The sequence below is a fragment of the Galleria mellonella genome, unplaced genomic scaffold (assembly GCF_026898425.1).
Source record: "Galleria mellonella isolate WM207_F2 unplaced genomic scaffold, CSIRO_AGI_GalMel_v1 utg139, whole genome shotgun sequence".
NCBI classification, from domain to species: domain Eukaryota; kingdom Metazoa; phylum Arthropoda; class Insecta; order Lepidoptera; family Pyralidae; genus Galleria; species Galleria mellonella.
In genome coordinates, this window is record NW_026441995.1 from 8,516,242 (window position 1) to 8,541,352 (window position 25,111).

A 25,111-nucleotide genomic window follows, 5' to 3' on the forward strand; every position below is an offset into this window, starting at 1 on the left:
TAAAACAAACTATATAAACATCTTTATTCAATACATTTTAATTACTTACAAAATAATAAGTATTTAATTAACAAATAAATTATCCTAACTGCCTACATATAAATAAAGATATTTTAGTAAGTAACATTTACATAAATATTTATATACGTTTCGTTGTACAAAATTAAATGTGAAGAATATTTGACATTTACATTATATCTAATATTAGGTCTTAGGTTATTTTAATATAGAAATGGATATTATATGAAATATGGTACACAATTTAAAAAAAAAAAAACAGTTCTGGTAGAAAAATTATTTTTGACTGATCGGTCTTTATATAATAATATGAAAATATTAGTAGGCTGAGTTGGTATCTTTATAGAAATAAAGATGCAAACATTTTATTTAAGACTGGTTTTAGCTTTTGCCCAGATTTGTTTTATTATGTAAAATTAAAAGTTCTAAGTTGCATAAAAAAATCTGGCAGCTTATCTTTACAATTAATAATAGGTATATATAAATATGAAAGTGAGTTTGTTAGTTAATCAATTTTGGTATACACGGTTTATATAGGGTGAAGGACTTAGGGTGCTTTTTATCCTGACCAATAGATATATTCAGACTAAGTAGCGCGGACTAAGTAGCGGATAAAAGCTAGTTTATAAATAAATAAGTGTAATTTGAGATACATAAATTTCTAAAATATAAGTACCTATTATTTTTAGAACATGTTGTTACAAAACAATATTGAATTGAAACAAAACAGGTAGGTAGGTACTAATCACTATACAAACAGGACTAGACATCTAACTTAATTTCTACTTTGGTTTAATTTTCTGAAGACAATTCCCATTTTCTCCAATGTCTTTAAATCGACGTTAATTGAAATTATGAATAATAATCCAATAATCAGAAATTATGTAAAAATAAAGTAGTAAGATAATGGGAATTGAAGTCCATGAGTATAGGTATATAATATCATCTGTTAATATAGATATGTTATTTATAAACAGCATTGTTATAATATTGACGTTAACTAAATAAAATTTTATTAAATATTATCTACATAAAGTTGTATATTATTGTTACAGGTACGGAATGGTATAATTAAAATAATTCGAATCACTTTAAATCGAATTGCGTAATGTATATTACAGTTATCAAATTACAATTAAGAAGATATTTCATTTTAATATTGTGTAATAGCACCATTAATGTCAGTCATACTCGTAGTATGCAGGTGTATGACAACAAGATCCCAAGTTGTAAAGTTAAAATGAATATAGATTATCTGGTGAATTAGCTATATTCTTACTATATCGCTATTTTTGGTGCACTGAAATATTTTGACTACGATATATATCCTAGCCAGAAGCAAATAATTGTACTTAAAAAAAAAAAACACAATCGACTCTTCACACTCAACGAGTAGACTCCGATTTTTTAAATCGTTTTTATCATTATCATATATTTTTACAACAGCCTTAGCTTATAACAATTATGAACACTACATCTTGTGTTAAAATTAAATTGGCGTTCTACTGTTTTTATTTCAGTCGTTATATGTATACACTCAAATTTATAAATATATAGGTACAATAGAATAAGTAAGAGGTTTTAATATTAATTAATTGAACTTGATGACACATATAGCTACAAGATTTTATAAAAAAAGACCATTTGCCCTCCTAGACAAGTAACAAAATAATATATCGATAGACACGTTATTGCTACCGCGTATATGACAAAGAACGAAATAGCAACATCTGGCTTTGTGTTCTTTTCATGTGTAACACTGTCGGAAAATTATACCAAAGAATTTATTTGCGTCTTGGCTAGGTAGGTTGGTAATAAAAGAAAACTTAATATCTAGAAAGTCTTTGTACTTGTTATTTGAGGAATGAATACCTTATAATTCGGTAGTAAGTTCATCTTGAGGTCGCCTCGTCATTTCGAATAGCTCGTCTTCTAGCCATATACTCTCTCTTCTGACAATCGGTCGCCTCTCCCAGGGGTCAGAGAGGACTATCGCTTCTCTTTCTCTCTCAATCTGGGTATAGCTTGGCGGTCGTCCCACATCGCTCCACTCACACTGACTATCCGTTTCTTTATCAATGTTGCTGTGGTATGATGTAGGCGAGTACGATGGAGGTTTGAATGTAGAGAACGATTGCTGTGTACCTTCGGAGTCGGAGGCTTGACTCGGCGGCGCTGTGAGGAAATTCACCAATTGTCCTTCCTGTTGTGGCTGACCTAAATCGATACGGCTGTACCGTTTCAGGATTCTGAAAAAAAAAAAATTTTTTTTTTAATAGTATTGCAGAGTTGATGGATTATAGTTCAGATAACAGAGTACACTCTGCCGCGACATATGGCCATAATATTTCGCTATAGATAATATAACCCATTCAATCCTATTTTAATTAGTGATTGATGTATAAGTTGAAATTATAGTAATTGAAAGCGATAACAATCTGATACGTTATATAATAGAATTGGACAGTTTCGCTTATATAGATGATCAATATCATATTTAGAAATACATCACAGAATAGAGGTACTGTTCGTGATACCACCAACAATGCGTTATAGATAAGACGGTAGTACACAAATTAAACTCTGTAATTGATTTTAATTATTGTTACTTAAAAAGGTCTTGACAAAATGAGTATCGGAATAACATATGTTAGGAGAAACATTGTCGATTGCAAAATAATCAAAATTGAAATCGGTGCATAATTGATCAAAATATCGCGTAATAATTTAATATATTCATTGTAAGTAGAAAAAATTGTTCCAAATAAACAGACCTTCAAGAAGCTAGTAAGTAGTTTTATCCGATTAAAGTAATGGGTCTATAATATAAGCAGGTTGATCGCCTATTGTGATTCATTTAGGTCAATTCTGTGCGCGTAGAAGTTTAGTAGTTCATTGACAGGTTTTTATTTAGTACAGACTATCCTGGGTTTTAAACTAGCTGGATATAACTATGTATTACCTATTTCATTTATTTTTGACCGTATTTTAAGAGTTCGTCACCTTAAATAACTAATATTTTTAAGTTATTTTCAGAAGGAGGAACTTCTTTATTCGTCTGGATTTTTTTGTAAACATGCTTCACGATTATGTCGCCTATTAGGAATTAATTTTGATAGGTGATTTTTTTGCATTCGATAGGGCACATTTCTGTCTTGGTTTAGTTTTGTCTCGGCTTGTTATGAAATATAATCTATTTATAAATAAACGTTTCAATTTTTAAAATCTAAACGTAAACGTCGTTCATTGAAGTCGTTGGTTATTTATTTACAATTAGGTACTATTTTTTTCAACATATGACTGGATAAAAAAAGCTTTAAAATACACAGAAGTCAATCTCGGCTTTAAATAAACATTGTTATATTTTATCACACTAATGGAAAGTTCAAATAGTTTGTGTGTGTGTTACCGTTCAGCCCAACTGGCGAGACGTGGCCACTCATCCGGCACCACGGGTACCTGTTGCTTGTTCAGTAGAATCAGTAGCTTGGCCAGGTCGCTTAGAACGCAGCTGCAACGGAAACTATTATTAGACGTTAGTAGTTAAACGATTATACTAACAAACAGCCGCTTGCAATGTCTATATTGACGCTTTGAACGTTGATGCAGTTGTTTAGCTATAAAGAGCTTAGTTATGGTTTCTTCACACTTATTTGTTCTGTATAACTGTGTAACTTTGCACCAAGTATTTTGTGGGATAGGTAGAGAATATCAAGTGCCAAATATCTCTAAGTTACATACATGATACATCGATGAAAAGTAAGTTAGAACAGATTCGTAGAAATAAAATGATAAAAAAGAACATTTAAAGCCACCATATATGGCAAACTCTCGGGGCGCATTATATAAGTAGTAACAGAATATTGCTTTACGTTCATAGATGGAATTTTGGTTTGAGTAAAATAAATTTAAATCTTAGATTTGGTCCATCTATGTCCCAAATTATTGTCAAGATGAGGTGGGATATTGGATAAAGTACAAAGCTTGGCGTGTTTTATCAGAATTGCACGGACGAATCAATAAAAGTCTGTAGCTTGACTTCTCCGATGTATGAAGTTACGTAGAATCAGTAAAATGTAGAGATCTTTGTTAATTGATGCTATTGTTTATGAAAACCATTTAGAGGAAGATGATGTTAATACTAATTAATATTTAATAATCAATGTATTATAGTAAAATACCTGTAAGCCATCGCAGCATCGTTATTGCCTAACTGGTAAAGTTCGCGCACTTGGTTACGCGTATGGTTCAGTATAGCCAGCAATGTGTAGGCATGAGGCTGGAAAATAAACATTAACAATTTATGTAATATGTATTTTTTTAATAAAAATCTAATATGATTTTGCTAAGAAGTTGACTATAACAAATATAACTCTGTAGTTTTTTTAGCTTCTCAAAGGTTAATTGTAAGAGATCCCTCTACGCAATAAGTCCGTCCGTTGTTTATTAAATCATTTTTATGTATCTAATGTTAATTATATACATTAAAGATTTTACAACAACAACAACAGAGCCCATTCTTATTAATCACAGTATTAATTGTTTTACTTAATTGTACGGTGAAACAGCGATATCTGAGTTTGTTATATTTATAGACAAGGACATGAGGGGTATCAAGAATTCTTGGCGTGCATTTGGTGTAATTTTTATATTACAGAGAGGTTATAGTGTTTTAGTTGCTCGTATATGTGATACAATTTATAAGGCTTGTACAAATGAGAGAATTTTGTTCACAGAAATTAACACTCTTTTTTTGTGTGAGGATCTGTGAAAACACAGTGGTATTTTCACGGACATATATGCAATACGATGTGTTCTATTATAAAGGACAGAAAATACGTATGAAGTTCATAGTCTGCAGGCTATAAGATAACCACAATACGATTTCTAACAAAAGATAATATTTCAGTACTCAATGGAGGCACTGTATCGAAATGTAGGTAGTTGGATATATTTCTGTGATATTTATAATGATTTATTTTAACTATATATATATATATATATAAAGTTACGGAAATTTACGCGATCATTTAGATATATATATATATATATATATATATATATATATATATATATATATATATATATATATACGATATCACTTTTTATTGGATATATCTACTATCAACTTTGTTGCTACTGTTTAAAATTGGGGGAAAAAATATTCGTTCCTACTACATAAAAGATAAAATTGTGATAGTTGTTAAATACATATTTAGAAGCTTTACTATAAAAGGGAGTCTAATATCTCTTCTAGTCTGAACAAAAGAAAATCTGTCTTATTAAAGATGTTAAAAATAGTAAATTTTATTACGATAATATATCGATTTAGCATATAAAATACCAAAAATAAACATTATCACACCATTAAAGGAGGAAATTAGGTATTTTTTTTGTTTCTTACCTTATAACATAAACTAATTTAAAAAAGTGATTTTTTTTATCTAATATATGTTTTATTAAACTAATTTTATCAAAATCGGTTCTGAAGTTAACTTTGTAAAACAAAATAACAGGTTGTATTTTAAATTATGTTTAATATTGTTTAAAACAAATATTGTTTTTAACCGTCTTTGTAAGACCGTAAATTTCTACAAACGTGCGTTTAATTTATGCGTTATTATTGACAGTGCATGTACAAGAAATCAATCTCACTGCTCGCATTGCACGAGTTTCGAAAGTGAGACTATGGCACGACCGTGTAAGCTTGCTCTCTAAACAATACGCAACCATTATCTTGCATGTTTCACGCGGTATAAATTCCTAATAATTGGAGAGAAAATAACTATCTTCAGAGTTTGTTATAATTGTTATATATAGTTATACAATATTTAACTTATAAGTAGGTGGATGAATGAGTATTAAAAGTTGATGACTTTAAAATACCAGTGTTTTGACAAAATTTATTATGGAGGCACTTTTAATTTTCCGCAACGGTGTCGTGGATGTGCAAGGAAATTTTAAAGCGTCTAAATACATTTATATTAAAAACTTTGCTCTTTTATTATATGTAGATGTATATTTTTATAAGAGCTTTAAAATTTGAAAAATGAATGAATGTTCATTTACAAGTTTATATAAGAAATTCTATATAGCGGTATTTGAAATGTATGCAACTGTCGCCTACAGTATGTCTATGATTAGTACCATAGAGCTAATTGTCACCTTAAGTCACATGATACTCTACCTACTGGTTATGCTATTCAGACTGTCAGACTAAAGTGATTCGAAACCGATTTCTCTATTCTAATTACTTACTCGCAAGCAGTCGAGTTGCTTGTGAAACTCCCTGAGCCGCGTGTCATCGTCGTGGTGCGATGCCGGCAGAGGGCGTGGGTGAGAGCGGGTGTTCCTGCAGCGTGCGTACGCGGCACCCGCAGCTATCAGTGCTACGCACACCACAGCGCCGCATGCACCGCCAACTAACACCTGAATACCAAATAAACATTACACGTCGTCACTAACTTCCGCCGCTTAATTTGAGAGAATTTCAAGAGAAGAAGATAATAATTGAAAAGATTTAAGTATATAGTTAATTATTTAATATGGTATACAATATTTTGAAATGTCAAAACAAAAATGTAATCACATATGATTATACATGAATGTAACAATGAAAATAAGTTAGACTTGTGTTCAAGTAAATTCTGTTTAAATCTTTTCTAATAACTGTTACATTATGGTATTTTTATGTTGTATCAGAAATTTTGATAAATATAGGTAATTTATAAATGATATTTAGTGAAATCGCTGACGACACTTTTATACATAATAATATTTCATTACTGGTAATAGGCACTTACTTAAACGATACATTCGTCTGTATAGGTCAAATACAAGCAATTTACATCTACCTTAAAAATATTATTATTATTATTTATATAATATTTATATTATCTAATATTGTTGATCTTAGAAAGAGTGAGCTGAAAAATTGTTTGCCAATCTACTATTTGTAGTTTCTTGGGGTATATTATAAAATCAGCAATACGATTGCTGATTTTATAATATATGTCATTTCGAATTCAACTATATTAGGACTCAAGAATATTTGAAATTCAGTTATAGATCAACAGCTTGTATTGATTAAATTCATAAAATGCACTTCAATTGATCATCTAATATGTTGCACAGATTACTGATTTTTAATGACTACTGGGTTGCTCCATCCGCATCGGGTTGCGTAACAAAGGCATTAGGGTCGCGCCTGGTCGCGCTTTTAATCTAAAAAGCGGCTTGTTTTAACTTTGATGTGCTACCTCCACTGCTAGCTTTGAATATCTGTTTTTATAATTACTCTGTAGTAAGGTGGCACAAGCTTCACTAAATTTAATTTTAGATAGAGCGTATAGAGTTTGTATAGCACCTACACGAGCGTCGAGGGCTTGGTATGAATGGTAAGTAGTTTCATCTGAATTCTACAGAATGATTAGATACTATAGTTATATAATACATTACTATTTTTATTACTTAATACTCGTAAGTTATAATATATACACTAACATTGATTACTAAGGAAATGGAATATTTTATAAGAGAATTGATATCTCGGATCGGTTACGTTACTGGAAAGTATAGAATATTTTAGTTTACATAAGGGTCAATAAATAACTCTTGAATATATGTTTTTTTTTTATGTTACTTAGAATAGCGAACAAGCTGACGGCCCGTCTGATAGAAAGTGGTAACCGTCGCTTGTAGACTTGAAAATCACCATGGATACCACAGCTAGAATATACTATTATGCCCATGGTATCCCTCATACATTGCCATTCTTAAGGACTAGTATGTTATGGGTTCCTTCAAACTGAAATACACATACAGCCATGCAAGCACAATTGCTTCACGGCGAAAACAGGAGTTCCCACTCCTGTACTCATGTGCAAAGAGTGCACTTCTGTACAGATGCAAACGATTTACAATCGACAAGTCTTTTTTTTGGTAAAACGAAACTTTTAACTTCAATATTACATGTTAGTACATGCCTGCTCCTGCAGCTCTTGGCAAAATTTGCTTTGTAATGAATGCCTGTAACTAAGATATATGATACGTAGGTATAGGGCAAAACACATTAGCGAGAAAGGTTTCAAACAATGCCGTACAACAAATAATATAAGGCTCTTCTTCCTCACCATTATAAGCGTTATTAACATTTCATTATATACTTATAATGCTATTAAAAACACATTCACTGAGTCAGGTGTTGATGTTCTGCTAACAAACTTGTGTGCCTATCATTAAATTTAAATTTGGAAACATAAAAGACTTTTCTTGTATAATCAAATAGATAGGTGTTTTTTCTGACATTAATAATTGGTCATCTTTAAATGTCGACTGATTTGCTACCAAATTATTGGTTTTATTGACAGTCGACTTATTCTGTTAATCAAACTATGTGACAATAGGTTTAAGTGCAGATTTACAGATATTTGATAATTTTAAACACATTAAATTAGCGATCGAAATAAAACTTTGTAACCCGTGTTGTTCATGACATTTTTTTTTATAAGAGCTTTACATGTTATGGTATAATAAATGTCTGCAGAAGCAAGATTTGATGGACAATCCATGAACAAGATCAACCCATAGCTAGATGAACCTAACTCACTGCTTGATCCCGCTATGTCGACTTATTAGTTGGTTTCTCACACGTTTTTTGAGAACTCCAAGACTGTAAAAACACATGATGGGATGTCGTTTTACATTTTTATAATAATACATATAGTGCAAAAATAAAAATAAAGACTTTATCTTATTCGCACATCCAAAGTTCAAGAAATTGTTTAAAATGTTCTTTAAAGTCAACAAATATTTATCTATATAAGGATGTTAAGTTTATTTATTTATTACTTCTAGGCACCATAACAACTCAACTTATAGTTGTAAAAGGTATTTGGGATGGAAAAGGACATGGGCTATTTTTTAAAAAGATTAATCAATATCCTTCGATCAGATTAAACATAAAACCTATCGTCATACTGTTAGGTGCTACCTTTACAAACATTTACTGACCTCGTTATATGTATGTGAAGGATAACAGACACGGCCCATGAGGTGATCATCGTGTGCCCAGGACTCGCGAGTACCTGACGGGCAGTCGTGAGTGCAAGTACCCCCCGGCCATATGAGCAGCCGGGCGCATTTTACACATCCGTCCGCAGCACATCTCACACATTCTGTGCCACATCCTGAAAATACAAATAAAAAAATTCTTTGATGTTTTTCTTTATACAATAAATAGAAATTTCTAAAATCCTTGAGAAAAAAGTTACGAAAGAATTTACGTTTTATGAGAGATAACTTGTTATTTATATATTTCGCTTCCTAAATCTGATACCTATATAGACCAGCGCAAACGACAGACTTAGAAAAGGTGATTATTTTAACGGTTAAAATTTACTGCTATTAGGACTAGGACTATTCTTCGTCTGCGTAATTTGTCGTAAGTGATAATAACAATAATTATTGCTACAGTGAAGTGTGAAAGTGATAATGCTTTAGGTTCTTATTTGTATTATAATTACGAAATTCTTCAGGTCAAGCTTCCCACGTTGGAAATTAGGGTTATGGTTAAGTTCATATATGATCATAATTATAAATATTACATATTGAAGTTACAAACAATTGGCTTGATATGGTGAAGTCCAAAATTTGACTCAAATCATTTCATTGTTTCGGATTCCTCAATACCCAACTCGAAACCCGTATTGGAATTTCTATGCTAATGTTCTGTGTTTGGGCGTAATATATGCATGGCGATGCACGTTTATTCGAATTTCGTATACAAAGTTTAAAAGTGGCAAATGGTGAATGATAAATTTCACTACTCCCACGCTCTGATTTCATCATAGATTACGTAAAAATATCATATTGATTTTGTTTGGGGAAATTCCAGTCTTTTTTATAAAATTGCATCAATGTAATTCTACTAAACTGTGTTATATTGAGTTTCATGTAACTTAAAATAAGTTTAGCTAAATGCGTATAAATAAAGTTCTCGGTACTCGATCGGTTTTAGCCAGTATCAGTTAATTGAGGTGATGTTATATGTGTAGGACACCTACGCATATAAGCGTTAAAAATAGTAGAGAAATTGCTTGATTATATATTCTTAATTGAAAATTATGTTCTTTCATGTAGCGAAGCGATATTACTTGAGCAACAACCTGCATTTCCATTATACTATATGTGTGTGTGGTAAATATTTTGTAATGCTATGTTTATGATGACTTTTAAAATAATTTGTAACTTCGCTGTTGACTTAGTGTATTGTTCGATACTTTCAAAGGGAAAGTGCGAGCAATATGCGATTAGAGTGGTGCAGTTAAATTAACGGGATTATACGATTGAATGGTCACTGTATTTTGTTCACATTAACTCGATTGCCTTTATATAAATGGGTTCACGAATCTAAGCTTTCGCAAAAGAAATGGTAGCAATACAAGCAATATAAGTCTACTATTTTGTGCTGGAAAGACGGACGGAGAGAGAAATAAGAACAAAATTAAAGTTTGGGATCGATAAACGAATTAGTTGTATAAAGTTATATAAAAGGTTGCAACAAAAATAGATTTGATTATTTAAATGATGATTAAATGATTCGTCACAGGTCTTCATACATAGTCAATTGGGCAGAATTAGCTATGATAATTGCTTATACCTTCGCAGAGGGAAAGGCTACACCGCGCCTAGCGTGCGAATGCTTTAGGTGGTTAAAATTATGCGTCTTGGCCAAGTAATGCCGTCAGTTTTTTAGGAATACTATTACATACATTAAATTATATATATTATATATGTATTGGAATATATATATATATATATATATATATATAAAACATAGATAATTATTATTTATATATAGATATATATTATTATATATTACGCGATATATATATATATATATATATATATATATATATAACACAAGATGATTTTTATTTTTAGATATATATTAAAAATAGTGTCCTATTGTTTTAATTAGTTATTAATAGATATTTTATATTGATAAAAAAATTTATATTATTTATGACTTAATATTACATTATCTGTTAATATAATAAAAATAGCTACCACTAATAGAATGCAAAACTGAAGGTAACTACAGATTTATATAGAGACAGAATACTTAAATATTATAGGAGTAAGAGTATTTATTTATATCATTGTATATAGTCGGCGCTCCTCTTATCTTTATATCATTTATTAAAAATTAAAAATAAAACATCTGTAATCAATTCTACTTGCTTATAATGTAAATAATATTTTGGTTTGTCAAATTAATTATTTTTAAAATACATTACACAATTGTAAACAGTTAAAACTATTCTAAATTAAATAAATATACTTTTGCTATTCAGCATCATCTAAATATTGGTTATATGAATTTAAAAAAAAAATGGTATCTAGTCAATCAATCAATATATATAATAAAACCGTAACTGGTCGCTGTCTGTACATGGAAGATATATAAGAAAAAATATTATAAGAGGGCTTTATGAACGCAATAGAACCCAAAAGATTTTTAGAATTTTTGGTAAAACCATTTCTTAGTACGTTTGTGCGCGCTAATCTTAAAAACGACTTAACCCATATGAATGCGGTTTTCACTAATGCTTTGCGGTTTGCTCCACTTAACATTCAGTGTTTGTTTTATTTCAATTGGTTCATAAATAAAAAAAGTTATACCAATCTAAAGAATCACATATAGAATGTTATAAAATAACAGATCAGTTGAATTGGCTGAAACTTTATGAAGGTAGGTTATATTATATTTTAACTCATAGGATACTTTATACACTGATTCATGCGGGCATCGCCGCGGGAAATAGCTAGTATTAAATAAAAAAATATATTTACATAATAAATCTGTGACACTTTGCAAGTAGTAAATTTACGTACGTATTATAATAGTAAATGTTGGCACTTGCATAAACATATAATGTAAGAAATGGTTCAGTTATTATGAAACCAGTATACTTTGTGGACTAATTGCAACATTATAACTAATACTCGCTTTATGATGATAATATACGTTAATAAGTAATGGCCTGTTTATCGTGTAATTGTTGAGCAAAAGTTTATCATTGTTTTTATATTACTGGAATAAGTCAAAACATTCTTTTATAAAAAGGTGGCATATCATATCTACTATATTTACACATGAAATTATATGTATTTGAAATGTCAATCGTGGTCTTAGTCCGATAGCAAATAAGAGATTTTATGTATTATCATGTGAGGTTTCATATGAAGTACATACTATACGTTGCCATATTTAAGATTAATTTCCAGAGAGGGAGGATGGGGGGGAGAGGGGCGTAGACCTTTTAAAAAAAGGCGTATATGTAGTCTTAGACATGGGCCCCTGGAAAATTCTGGGGCGGGTATGGCCCATCCCCCTCCCTTCTCCTAAAATACGCTTTTGTGTGAACCTACACACTTGGATATTTCCCGCGTTTCGTCCATTTTAATGAATAAATGTAACGTTGGTTATAGAGACTCTTGACGTCATCTTCAGGTAGATGATATACGATCTAATAATGTTACTGCAAGGTTCTGATAGCTATATTATAACATTTTAAGATGGTCGCTCATAAATCTGAAGAAACAAAAAACTCAGCACTTACCTATGTACTTGTAGGTACTTGCTTAATCTCAATGTGGTTATTTGAATTTTATATTTAAACGAAATAATAATAGTAATCAATAATAAAATAACCTAGTTCTAAACAACATAGCTTCAATGTGCTTAAACCATGACTATAGTGTACTTTATATTTTAGACATTTAAACAATGTACACGTATTGTATACTTAGAGCCTTATATAGTACAAAAAAATGCTATGCTTTATTTTTGAAAGTAAGTTAATCTATAATGTCTACTTAATTTGTTACTAGTTACGAAATAATATTTAGTATTATTTATGTAGGTATGGTATTCATTATTTGACCTTTATGAGTATCACGAGGCATGAACATTTATGCATAGGTCAGCAGTCTGCATCGAGTGAGAATGGCGTCAGATTGTTTAACATTATACTTACGTAGTGTATAAATACACAGTATTGAAATATCTTTGTTTATAATTTTAATTATAACATAACAGTTTAACATAACATAACATTTTTGAGTTAAAATATTTAATAATTCTGAATGTATTTCTTTTGGTGAATAGATTATTCGCGTATCTATTTATAGCAGTCTTTATTGCGTCCGTCTTCAGATATAGGCCTCCTCTTTAACTTTGTCTCTCTTATACTCGAAATGTAAAAAATGTGAAATAAGAGATAGTTGGTTTGACAGTAAACATAGTTATTAATTAATTGAAGTATTATTATAACATGTTTCATATAAAATAATAAAAATTAAGTAGTTTTTGAAGAAACAAAAATAAATTAGAGAAACTTTTCCACGAAAATTTGTTAGAGATTAGGTCTTTAATTCGTTTTTATTTTTTGTGTCTATGTTACTTTATAATAATTATATTCGCTAATTTTGAACTCATTTTGATAACTTTAGCTATTAATTGAAAGGGATTTGATTTTCTTTTTGTGGAAATAAACTTCGAAATATAGACACTAACAGTATGAACGCTTTTAATACTAGTACATATGTTTTTCTTAGCTATCGTAAGACTTGGCAATAATTGTACATTACTGTCGAGGCCGTAAATAATGTAATTTGTTAGGAATAAAACTAAGCAATTTAAGAGGCGTAAAATCATATTAAAGCTTACATTACAGAACACTTTGCCAGATAAAATATTATGACTAATAACTAATTTTTACATGTCTCTGTTGCCAAGTGTCTCTACTAGGTGAAGTGAAATTACGAAATACGGATACGGAGTCATTACTTTAGTGCTCAGGAATAATCAAAGTTAATCTATGAGCGTCGTAGTATATTTTGTGAATTGGTAGTGTTGTTTATAGGTGACGGTGACCTGCGCTAACGGGATACGCTGGCGGAGCACCAGTGAAGGGTGATAGATGAGAATGAAAACAGGTCAGTTAGCCCATCATGATGAATTCATCAGGAATTAACCATGATAGTTTCCAGGGAGAACCACAAGGAGGTCGACCTGGTTGGGTATATTGCTAACAATGAGATTCTCAGTCTCCATTACTAACAATCCCTTTTCCTCCATATAGGTTACGGTTAACATTCTTGCATTCCATGCAAGGAATAGTAAAAGGGTTTGCTTTGCTAGCAATATATATAATACCAACTGATCTGACTGTATCCTAATCTATCATATTCATACACTGATACCCCGCTTGCATTTGTAGGTAGTGCTAACGGATTTTTTTAATAGATTATAATGAAATGGTAATCTCGCTATTGGTATTCGCTGGTGGGGTACCAATGAGGAGTGCCGGAGTCGTGTATATTTCAATTTTAATCGTGTAAAAAAAAAGACAATTAGCATTTTTCACCAGCTGAACGTTATCTTGTTTGTCTTTCTATTATCGTAAGCATAAAAAAGCAAAAGTTATAAAGATCACTGGACTCACTCACGTGTGTCGTTATCAGCTGTGGATGCGTCGGCTGGTCGGAGCTGCGCAGCCGCCGTGCATGCTGTCACCAGCAGAGCGAGCGTCACCAATGGCAAGCGGCTCATCGCACAGTGGTGCCCATTGTGTCACTGTTTAAAAATTTATTTATTTATACATTTTTATTTATAATAAGATATTTGGCATTTTATTACATAATTGCAAATTGATACAGAAATACGAAAATAATTTTCCAATAATTATCGCTTATTTACTGCTTATGAATTGATTTCGGACAGGTTTTTTTATAATAAGTAGTAAACGAGCCGCATGCTCACCTGATGGTATATGATTACTATCGCCTATGACCCGCACACTGTAAGAATTGCAGGAGTTCTGCTGGTCTTTTAAAAAGGAATATACTTTTTTGTTGAAGGTTACGATGCCGTATCAGTTTGGAAATACTGCTGCGGGAAATTGATTCTAAAGAGTGGTTATGTGTGAAAAAATGCTTTGAAAAATACACTGCGGAAGATCGCCACTCATCCAGATGGTTGGGATGGAAATTTAGTTTGCTGGCTGGTTGTGTAATAGTGAAATTGAATAGTAGGTATTAATCCGGACAATTCCTTAGAACCTATGATGCAACATCTTTTCGCAGTTTCATTGGACCAAGTCGGATAGTAAGGCGCTGATCATCAATTAGGTATCCGATGAATAGGTAGCTGAGCTGGTAAGAGCACTGCTCCAGCTTAGTGTAGAATTTGCACGTTCGAGTTCTGCCTGCTTTGAAATTTTTCAATCACTCAATAATTATTGGAATATGTTTTTCATGTTTCATTTATTTACTAGTTTTTATCCGCGACTTTCACGTAACAAAGATATATTGACTGGCTGGAATAAAATGGCTTATGAGCATCTCTATCTCAATAGTGTGCATAATAAATTGCATAATAATTGGTTGAATCGTTAAGGCGCCAAGAGATAACCAACAAATAAAGTCACTTTCACATTTATAATATTAATAAAAATCTTCTATTTTACTATTACATAGCTTAACTACTGTAATACGTATACATTTGGCGAGTTCAATGCCTTATGGCATTTTCTAGCAGCTAACTATAAGGTAGAAACAGCGATTGATAGGCAGTGATAGCAAAATACCGTGACTTAATAACACTTAATAAAACACGCAATATGCACACGAGTAGGTATGTAATTAATATATTTCATAGGGGTTTTCGATCCGATCGACATGTAACAGATAGAGTCTAACGATTCTATCTCTTTTGTATATACTTCGCCAATTGTAAACTGTTCTTTTAGGATGTAATACAATAGAACATATTAATTATGTTAAAATTGAAGTTTTTATTTTTATATATAATATAAGTAAAGATTTATAATTACTCTATATAAAATAAAAATCGATTATTATTATCTCCTGTTCTGAAGCAATACGTTTACGTATGTAAACGATTGCTGATTATTGATTACAGCTGCGTCTAATTGGCTAATTCTGTTTTTGTTGTATTTGTAATTGTCAGGATATTGTTGGAATGAAAGAAAATGTTTGGAAAATTGTATCGAAAAGTTAAAAATTTAGTACACTCGTGCGAAGTCGGGGCGGATAGCTAGTTTCAATTAAAATTTATTTTTGTTTCTATCGTTATTATATAATACATAATATGAATGATGATATAGATAAATCTTTAGTAGTTATAATAATATATGTTCCGTTAAAGTATAGTTTGATGGTAAACATACGTAGGCAGACGTATAACTCAATGTGCAAGATGAATAATTAAACATTAAATATAAAATGTAATAAAAACATGTACTGAGATCGTGTTGGATAGTCGAATACGTAATAATTATATATATGTATCTCATTCTAAGTGAACTTTATGTTTTTATAATAGTTACTGGTAATAATTCAAAAAGAGTTTCACAATGCGAATTAATTTGTTATAATTGTTTTAGTTTGAGAATTGTTTTTGAATATTCTTTATTAATTTTAAATTTATACTAATTTCATTAGGACTGAAGTCAGTGTTTAAGCATATACGAATGGCGTAGCGAAAACCGGCTACTGTATTATTTCGAAAATAAAATATAACCAAGAAATTAATCTGAAGAAACATTAATATATGCAACTATGCAAATTAGGGATTATCAACATATGAAATAAAATAATTATAATTTTAGTTTACGTCCATAACCTACATTATAAACATCATAGTTGCGTCACAAAATCAGCGAAGCGAAACTTTTGTTTTTTCGTTTTGCATTCATATCACTAGACAGATTATAACCAAGTTGTTCTGGCTGTTTGTCGTGTAGGTAGTTTTTAAAAACTGTATACAATTAATTTTGATACAGATTTTATTATTATTATAAAAACTTTTGAATAAAATTAATAGTAGAAAAAAGTTAACATTCTGTCATCAAAGCGTTTAAAAAAGAATGATTTTCTAATGCCTTAAGGAGTTATGTACTTTTAAACTTAACTATCATGACAATAGTTAAAAACCCAGACGAAATCAGGGCGGTAGGCCAGTTTATTAAATTTTAAAATTGCAAACCTTTTATCAGAACAATTTACACGTTTACTGCTGATGTGGGTCAAATTGTCTCGTCCAGCGGTCTCAAGTCCGACATAACAGTATTGACGGGTTTGCAAATTAGTTGACATTGGCATTCGATAACCGCCGAGGTTTTTACACCCACATATACACGCATGTTTGTTGAACGAACAATGCTCGTGTTTGAGTTTCTTTTAATTAGAGTGACATACTGACTGACTATGACTTGGTGCTTAGTTATATATAGAAAACAACTCATTGATTATTAATAAAATGGTGACACCTGTTGTTGTAATTCTGAAATTAATGTCAGGCATTTTAATGAGGAATGATTTTATTAGTTTATGTCGGCTTTAGTAAATTTATGGTAATTAATTTGTTACATACGATATATTACTCTATGGCAAGTACAAATTAGGTACTAAGCACAAATTATTTGATATTTTTTGTAAAAAAAATAAGTTTATTATATTTTTGAATAATAAATAATTAACTAATAACTGAAGTAACTATAAAGAGATTATTTTGAATTCATACATGTAAGTAGGTTCTTACATGTATGAATAAAAAATATAGGAATTTAATAATACTTAGGAAAGCAGATATTTGAAAAATCAAGTAGATACATGAATTGCATGTTGAGAGTTTCATCTTTAATCGGGACGAATGTTCGATCATGAAATATTGAAAAGGTATAATTATAATTAATGTATAATTATAATTAATAAAAATACATCTACTTGAGGTATGTACCTTTGTGTTAGTTTAAATTTAAGTTATTTATAGGGAAATTGACTAATCACATACCCAGATGTTTCTTGCTTCGGATTTTTTATGTTAATAAGCATAGCAAAAAACTTAAAGGCTTGATGAAAACTGTTAACAGTCGCCCATAAGTATGAACGGTATTGTGCAATTTACAAAGTACTCTGTGATAGGTACCCATGGTCTGTATATAAGATATCGAAATATTTATTTTTTAAACAATGATCGTTCTGAAACGACATGGAGGAAAGTCCTCTTAAGTCTTATTTGACATATTCGTGTGTTAAACATCTACTCTAACTTTTCCCAGGACGTTATCGTAGTCTTTTTAAAGTTATTGTGTTGGAAAGCTTGGGAATAAAGTAGTAGCAAAACTGAGGTTGTAAGAACAAAGTTTGTGACTTGTGAAGTTCGGAATACTTGCTGCGCCACAAATACCTTCTCTAACATACGGAACGTCAAATTAAATTATCATAACTTTACCATTAGTATAGTATAAATAAACTACTTACCTTAAAATGAATAGGTTAAAACTACTCTCACGTATGTATGTATATATATATATATATATATATATATATATATATATATATATATATATATATATATATATATATATATATATGTACGTGTATATATGTACACTGTATTGATATTCAATTTTCATGATAATTACTGTTAAAATTTTATAAACTAATTAAGTATATTAAAGAGAAAATGATTTGTTTTTTTCGTTTGTAATATGGGCTGTATTATATTTAAAAAATATTGAAACCAGAGGTGGTACAGAAAAAAATAGAGGTTAGTGTAACTATGTTACACGATATTTTCGATTTCAAGATTTTTTTAATTTGAATAAGTGTAATGGATAAATTTCTGATGAAGACGAAAAAAAATTACCTATCGAATTTTTTTTATGAAACATAAATTATTATTTAATGAAAATTTGACATATATTTTAATTACCCAGAAGATTCGTTAAATAATGTTTATGATAAATTATTACATTTGAGAAAACTAGACCAATCTTGCCCATATTTGAAAAAAAATTATTTAGTATTATTATGTAAAGGCAAATATGAAATCTTTTAATCAATTTATAATTATCTAACTAAAATTATACGATAAGTACCAATACGTGTGTTAATTTTTCTCACGTACCGTTCTGGTTTCATATGTTTGCTTTGTAAACTCATTAACCTGATAATATGTGAATGATAAGTGCATAACTGTATATGGACATCGTATGCACTTTATTGTTGATTGCAAATGTAGAAATATACATTATTTCATCATAGTAATTGACATTGAAAGTTAAATTATGATAAAAAGAAAGTATAATGAATGTTGTTAACCGAGATACCTATTTAAAAGTATGTATATTATATTTATATTCTGCGGCTTCGTCAATATAAATTAGGATTATTCTATATTATGTTCTTCTTCTCGTATACATATTAAATTATATTCGAATTGGTTTAGGCGTTATTTTGCAATCATATAATAAACCTAAACTTTCGCGCTGCATATTCTATGTTTTACAAGAGACGGCCATAACCTAGCCAAAACGAGGTAATTCAGGTTAATTATCATAATTTACCTAATGATGGCGTTAATTCCCGTTTCTTATAAAGCATAAATAATAAGTCTCTAAAGTCTTTAAATTTTTCTATATTTTAGCGCAGAAAAGATGTTTGCCATATTTAAAAAAATAAATAATTAAATAAACATTAAAAATTTCTATGAAATTTTTATAAATGAGTAATGGATGAGCGATTAATAGAATGTGAAGAACGATAAATAACTATGAAAATAGTAGTACTTTCACTAGAGCCTGTTTATATCATTAGGATGAAAAAAAAAACAAAATAATTTCTTATATATATATACCAAATTTGATAAAATAATTTATGAATAGGGTTCTGTATGGCTCGGGCGCTCTGTTAGGAACCAGTTACACAGTTACAACTTTCTCTTTCTTCTAGGTAGGTACAAAATAAAAGCCTATAAAAATACTAATTGTGATATTCATCTTTGGTAATTTTGATACTTGGTCATCAATTGTCACTTGCTATACATTAAGATATTAAGCAAATTATACCTAGGTACATAACATTTTATTATTTTTAATAATTTTTATCTTAAGTATAATATACTCATAATTGAAAATTTTACTAACAGACAATTGAGGTGCTTTGTATTATATTTTCGATCACATTTCAATAAATACATTAAAAATCTTATACCTGCAGAATTCAGTGAAATTTTAGGCTATCTACTCGTAATTTTCTGCCTTGATGAATCTTTTTGTATTGTTTTACGTATTTGAATTATTCTTACTACAATTTCGTTCTACAAATTAATCAGTGCATTTCATTGTACAAAGTACATATGCTAGTTAATTAGGATAATTATTTTCATTTTCATATGTACGTTGTAATTATGTTATTATTTTCATTTTTACAGTGATTGATATTTAAAACAACAAAATAAATTTTAATTAATGTCATCGATTTTCACATGCACAGTTCTTCTTCATCACAGTTTATGTTTCTAAGGTACAATTTCATATTAGTAATAGGTTTGTTGCCTTCTTATATTACTGTCTGGTTTAATTACACCATAACGAAATGGAGTGATGATCTCAAGAGTGTTATAAAGATTTGCTGGATGCAAGTTATGTTGTATCTTACTTTGTGGCGCATGATGAGAGAGAGTTATACTCCGTAGTGGACAATGGATAGGTTGTGATGAATGAATGGATAATTTATAATAAACACTATACACTGTCTAAAGCTATTATTATATAAATAGATGATATTTTTATGCGCGCAAGTGGAAATGCATTCCTTTTTCGATCGCCTATGTTTAAATTACGAAGAAAGGGTAAGTCGGTACTGGAGAAGGGGAGAGAGTGGTAGAGTTATACCACAGTCCAAGTAATAGTAGTTACTAAATAAGTTATACAGAGCTGCACTCTTACTTTTATAATGTGATTATAGTTTTGTATAAAGAATAAATCGTTAGTGTAATCTCCAAGATGTTTTTAGTCAGAAGTAGTACTCCTGCGTTGCCAATAAATCAGAAGTGTCATATGCAACTCAGTTTGGAAATTGAGTTGCTCCAGACTCTATTGATCTTATTTCTTTTAGATTTTATTGTCATGATCTACCAATAGCATAAAATACATAACTAAAGTTATACATCTATTTTATAAATTATTTAACATCGGTACCTATTACGGAAAAAGGATGAACGTGATTTGAATATTCAGCATACCCATTGTGCAAAATATTTTGGACTAACATGTAGTAGGTACTGTTTATCTTAGTGTGTTAACGTGGGATATTTACAAAGTTTATGTAGACGAAGTTGCAAGTATTCTATGTACATATTAACAAAGTGTTACTTTGTATTTAAGTACATGGAAATAGTAATTTGAAACCAGGAATGAAAACGAGGCTGTCGCATGACGGTCTATGCGCTCACGACTCTGGTCGTAGCAACTCGCGGTGAAAGTTGCTAGTGACGCACTTTTGTATTCACGCAACTCATGGGCACTAGTAATTTACGTAGCCACTCTAATAAGACCCTCTTCGCCCTTCTTATAAGTACGTCGAATATATTATAGAGAAGTAATGAAGTTTAAAAAGAGAGGTCACAATATACTTGTCGTTTTGTTAGATAAATCGTCGGGTACGACTCCTGCTGACTAGTCGGATCTTAGGGAAAAGATGCGGGTGTTTCGACTACACAAAACATCCGGTTTGTACCTTCAAATGTTTAGAACAGTTGAACCTACTATAAAGTGATGAATGTGAATTTACACGATTAACATTATTGAAGTGTATATCCTTATTTACTCATAATTGTAGATACAAATGTGGAAGACAGATGTGCTTCAGTTAAATATAAAAATAAAATAAAATATTTAAAAGATTTTTAACCATTGTAGTGGTCCTAAGATAGAATTATATTATTTGTGCTCAAAAATGTCAGTGGCAGTATAATGATTAGAAATATATGAGTTCAAAAGGTACTTATTTAGTTTAAAAATTTATATATATTTAATTAATTCATTCATTTTTAGTTTGTATGTTACACATTTTATGTTTTGTGCTTATGCAAATTTTGTGAAGTTTGAAGTTGGTTATTCCTAATAATAAATACTTCACTATGTTTGCATAAATTTTAATTAATTAAAATAATAAGATAGAATTGTTGAAACTAAAATTGTGAAATAGATTCATTACTTGGTGTTGTTTTTGTTACCAATTGATGTAGCTCATCTTTTACAATTTTAAAATATTGTTGTTCTGTAATTTGTATTAAATTTTCTTCATTAGAACTCTCATCGGGCATTGTCATAGTAGTGGGAGTTTCTTCTTCTGCGCGAATTTTTAAACGAATTTCTTTTAAACGCGCGTCAAGAATATGTTCGCGTCGAGTTTCACGTTCATATGTCTGAGACATAAGTTGCTTATCGTGATTACCAGGTATAACCATATTTTCCGATAACTGTACCAAGAATACTGATCCATTTATATCTCCAATTGCTACTGATTTACCCTCACTATGACAGGTAAGTCTTGTAAGTTGATACTTGGAGACTTTAAGAGTAGCCACAGGCTCTCGATACTTACGAAGGAAATCCCAGTAGTAAAAATTGCCACCTTCACAAATAGCCATATAACTCGAAAACCTCAAGGGTGTCCAAGAAGCATCAGTAACTTGATTATTATATGGTTTAGTTACAATTATCGGTGCAGTGCGAACTTCTTCACTCCATACACGCACGGTCCAATCACCACAAGTTAAAAACATTCTAATTGTACATGGACTACGATGTACTGCACGGACAGGACCAGAATGTGTATTCCAATATGATGTTAAGATTTCAGAGTGACTTCTACCCATGCGATTGACGTTAATTACTAGCCCTGATTCTGTCCCACAGAGAAATTTAGTTGGTAGGGCGTGATCAAATTCTAAAGAACTTACACCTTCAGCATTGCTCAAGTTAGGTTCTTGTCCAACTGGGATTTTAACAGACATTGGTAAGTGATCCAATGGTTTTGATAGATTTCTAAAATCCCACCATAAACATTGACCATCGGGGGATCCGGTAAAAAATTCTGTATTGGTACGAGAGTGCGTAAAAAGTAATGCTGTAATAGGTCCCCGATGAGAGTTATATATTGTGCTTCTGGATATAGCATTAGCACTTTCTCTAATATCAAATACATTTACGACTCCATTTGCCAGACCACCTATAAGTAATTCCGGATGAATAGGGGAACACGCCAATTGCCAACAGGGTCCATCTGGTTGCAATTTAGAGAATGGTTCAGTTTGTTTGCAAATATCCCATAAGTAACAGTCATTATTCCTATAAATTTCTGAATTTAAGGTACATGTTTTATCGGAATAAGATACTGCTAGTTTAGGTATCTTTTCATTTGTCCAAGATAAGCATGAAATAGGCCGCTTGTAAGAATCTCGAAACACATTAGCGACGCGAACATTATACTTTTCGACAGCAACTTGTGATTGCATGTCATCAAAGTATGTTTCATATATATTGATAGCATTATTTTGATCAACGTAGTGTTCCATCATCGGAGCAAGTTTCTTAATCGCGTGTATATAGTTATCTTCGTGCATAACTCGACGTCGGTGTCGAATCAAATGTTCTTCATTATACAGGTGAACTTCGCGTGGCCAGCCACCTTCTGTATGATTTATACCTTGCTCACGAATTACCAGTGTTTTTGTATTTATCTCATTTTGTGATTGTGGCAATGTAGCTTGCACTTCACGATTCACTGGATTCCTGAGTATGTAATCTTTTTGGTAAGCTATATTCGGGTTAATAGAGTCTATCATTTGTGCAGAAACATCCTGAAATAAAGGTTGTCTGCCAAAATTTCTACGTAATTTTGTATATTCGTAAACTGATTTTATATAACTTGGCATTTTACAGATGTTTAATGATACAATTAAACAGTTGTATCTAGATATTTTTTTCACTGAGAATTATGTCAAAAGTAAACGTTAATCAACAAGGTCATGGCTCACATATAACATATTTACTTGACGTATTACAATTGCTTGAAAACATATGTGCCCTTGTTTCTATAGGCAATACCGCAATGCATAACTAAGAATATTAATTTGATCCCAAGTGGAATCATAACGATGGATTGATCTATGCAATAATTAAATCGATTTGATAAAGATTAGCAAAGTACATTGTAAGTGTTTATCGTATTGTCCGAGGAAAATCGTGAAAATAATTCTTAGAAAGCATTTTAGTGATGTTGTTTCTTGTAACAGGAAGTGTCGCAACATATTGTTACGCCTTAGCTTTGTAAGGAGCTGTTATGTGGTCTGCATCAATATGCATTGCGTACGGAACGATATTTGCTTAACGTTTGTGCTGTTTTCGTTCGTTACTTTATGAATATAGATATAATTGCGGAAGTAACAGTATATAATAATTGATTACTTTAACTTTATTCTATTAAGATTGTAAAGCTTATTTAATATATGTAGAGAAATATAAGTACATAAAAAAAAGTAATTGCGTAAAACATTTGTATGCTTTATTGTATGTAATGTCGAAGAACCCATAAAATAATGTAGTACCACTACTACCTTACCATAAAAAGGTAAACGCCGTGCAGCGCACCAGTAACGCACTGTGTTCACATGACTTCACTGCACGTAACCGTGATAGGTTATTGTGTATTAATTTGTAACATGAATGATATCAGTATTCCGTCCCGATTCGTCACAACACTTTACGTCACGTCACTGAATTCGTTCGAATTTGAAAGGTGATGAGTTGCGCGCGCGTCGCACGATCGTATGCAGAGGCGTTCTGACGGTGACTGGCGCGTGCTGTCTAAAGAGTATAGTGGGGCTCAGGTTTATGACGATTACGACTGGTTTGGTTTGTGCGGGTTCCTTCGCAACTGATGTGGTGATTGATGATTAAAAAGTTTAGAGTACTTAGTTGTACCTATATGAATTATTATTGTTATATAAGTTATTTTTACTATGTATTAATGATATTTAATATGGAGAGAAGTGAAATATAGTGGGTAACCTAAATAATACACATTTCGCACTGCAAGGGACAAAGTGAACTTAACAATGTGGGGCACGTAATGGCCAAGCCACAACATACAGAGTTGAGCACTCAAAGAGAGGTGATAATAAGTACTGCTAACAATGCACATGTTAGTT

The 25,111-nt window shown here is 30.9% G+C and overlaps 2 protein-coding genes across 2 annotated transcripts; both read right to left on the minus strand.

Annotated features, from left to right (window-relative positions):
- Positions 1-24,767, minus strand: LOC113513542 (uncharacterized). The gene is made up of 7 exons (XM_052903470.1): positions 24,523-24,767; positions 14,536-14,662; positions 9,031-9,206; positions 6,277-6,447; positions 4,200-4,297; positions 3,428-3,529; positions 1-2,267 (listed from the first exon to the last, which is right to left on the minus strand). Exons 2-7 carry the CDS (start codon positions 14,636-14,638, stop codon positions 1,892-1,894), a joined length of 1,026 nt encoding a protein of 341 aa, XP_052759430.1. The 5' UTR covers positions 14,639-14,662; positions 24,523-24,767; the 3' UTR covers positions 1-1,891.
- On the minus strand, positions 21,763-23,882 carry LOC113513552 (dynein intermediate chain 3, ciliary-like). The gene has a single exon (XM_026897545.3). The coding sequence runs from the start codon at positions 23,834-23,836 to the stop codon at positions 22,088-22,090; it is 1,749 nt and encodes a 582-aa protein (XP_026753346.2). The 5' UTR covers positions 23,837-23,882; the 3' UTR covers positions 21,763-22,087.
- Positions 24,768-25,111: the final 344 nt, after the last annotated feature.

What these genes read in the sequence shown, in the direction of transcription:
- LOC113513542 (XM_052903470.1), bottom strand. Translation starts at nt 14,638, where the DNA reads ATGAGCCGCTTGCCATTGGTGACGCTCGCTCTGCTGGTGACAGCATGC. An exon ending in CACAGCTGATAACGACACAC is followed by an intron (nt 9,207 to 14,535) that starts GTGAGTGAGTCC and finishes TTGTATTTTCAG; the next exon opens with GATGTGGCACAGAATGTGTG. An exon ending in CTCGCCAGTTGGGCTGAACG is followed by an intron (nt 2,268 to 3,427) that starts GTAACACACACA and finishes TTTTTTTTTCAG; the next exon opens with AATCCTGAAACGGTACAGCC.
- LOC113513552 (XM_026897545.3), bottom strand. Translation starts at nt 23,836, where the DNA reads ATGCCAAGTTATATAAAATCAGTTTACGAATATACAAAATTACGTAGA.